This window comes from Lepidothrix coronata, unplaced genomic scaffold (assembly GCF_001604755.1).
Source record: "Lepidothrix coronata isolate B3197 unplaced genomic scaffold, Lepidothrix_coronata-1.0 Scaffold962, whole genome shotgun sequence".
In the NCBI taxonomy this organism is placed as follows: Eukaryota; Metazoa; Chordata; class Aves; order Passeriformes; family Pipridae; genus Lepidothrix; species Lepidothrix coronata.
This window is the reverse complement of record NW_016691142.1, coordinates 6703-7789: the sequence shown is the minus strand read 5'-3', so window position 1 is coordinate 7789 and position 1087 is coordinate 6703. Positions and strand designations below refer to the sequence as shown.

General features: G+C 71.0%; 1 protein-coding gene across 1 annotated transcript; it reads right to left on the bottom strand.

Annotated features, from left to right (window-relative positions):
• Positions 1-236: 236 nt before the first annotated feature.
• On the bottom strand, positions 237-979 carry LOC108510468 (ubiquinol-cytochrome-c reductase complex assembly factor 3-like). Its single transcript, XM_017840145.1, has 2 exons — positions 855-979; positions 237-778 (listed from the first exon to the last, which is right to left on the bottom strand). The coding sequence occupies exons 1-2, from the start codon at positions 969-971 to the stop codon at positions 647-649; spliced, it is 249 nt and encodes an 82-aa protein (XP_017695634.1). The 5' UTR covers positions 972-979; the 3' UTR covers positions 237-646.
• Positions 980-1087: the final 108 nt, after the last annotated feature.

The window sequence follows — 1087 nt, the reverse complement described above, 5'->3', positions numbered from 1 at the left end:
CCAAACCTCCCCCGTCGCTCACTGATGGCGAAGGTGATCTGAGCGATGGTCCCCATGGACTGCGGGATCCCCCTTTTCATGCTGCTCCGCGGGCCCTGGTACAGCCACGCCGCCGCCAGGAGCAGCCCCGCGCCGCACACCAAGCGGCAGCTCAGGCAGCCCCCGAAGAGCGGCCGCGGCTCCGCCGGCGCCGGCCCCGACCCGGGCGAGACCTCCCCGGGGCGTGACATGGCGGCGCCGGAAGAGGCGCCGGAAGTGCGCGGCGCTAATTCGGGTCCGTGTAGCGGCGGTCGCGACCGCGTCCCGCCACGAAGGTTCCGCCTGATTAACGGGGGGAGTTAACGGAAGGTTTTAGGGGCGTCGTTACCGAAGGCCTCCCGGTGCTGACGTCACTCCCGCCGCAGCGGGGCCTGAACGGCGCCAGGAACCGCCGATGACCCCGCGTGCAGTGAGGCCTCCCCGTGAGGGGACACGGCGACGCCGGAAGTATGTAACGTGAAACGAGTCCGTGCGGCAACACCAGTCAGTTAAACCAGTCGGTGAGCAAACCGCGCCCCGCACTGACGGTTCCGCCTGGCAGTTACCGGGGGTCGTTACCGGGAGTTGGGGGAGGGAGGGGGGAGGGGTGGGTCTCCCGGTGCTGACGTCACTTTCGCCACGGCACGGGCCGCCGCGCCACGTTCTCGTCGGTCTCAGCCGCCTCCCGCAGAGCCGCCATGATCAGCTCGTTGTGGCGGCGCCGCTCCGCCAAAACCTGCGAGTTCGCCTCGGGAAGGGCCTGGAAAGGGGGACACAAAAGGGGTCACGGGGGTCTCCCGCCCCCCACGGCTGTCCCGAGGAGCCGTCGGCGGTACCTTGAGGCTGTCCAGGCGGTCCCGCTCGCCCCCGGCCATCGCCACCCAGAAAAACAGCCCCAGCGCCACCGGGGCGGCCCCGCGGGCGAGCGCCAGGGCCCAGCGAGCGGCCGCCATTGAACCCCCCGCGGCAACTTCCGGGGAGGGGCCGCCCTGGAGGGGCCGCTCTGGCCGGGCGGGATCATAGAGAGGGGATGTGGGAGGACCGCGGGACACCCCCACACAAAGGAAGG

What these genes read in the sequence shown, in the direction of transcription:
- LOC108510468 (XM_017840145.1), bottom strand. Translation starts at nt 971, where the DNA reads ATGGCGGCCGCTCGCTGGGCCCTGGCGCTCGCCCGCGGGGCCGCCCCG. An exon ending in ACCGCCTGGACAGCCTCAAG is followed by an intron (nt 779 to 854) that starts GTACCGCCGACG and finishes CCCCCTTTCCAG; the next exon opens with GCCCTTCCCGAGGCGAACTC.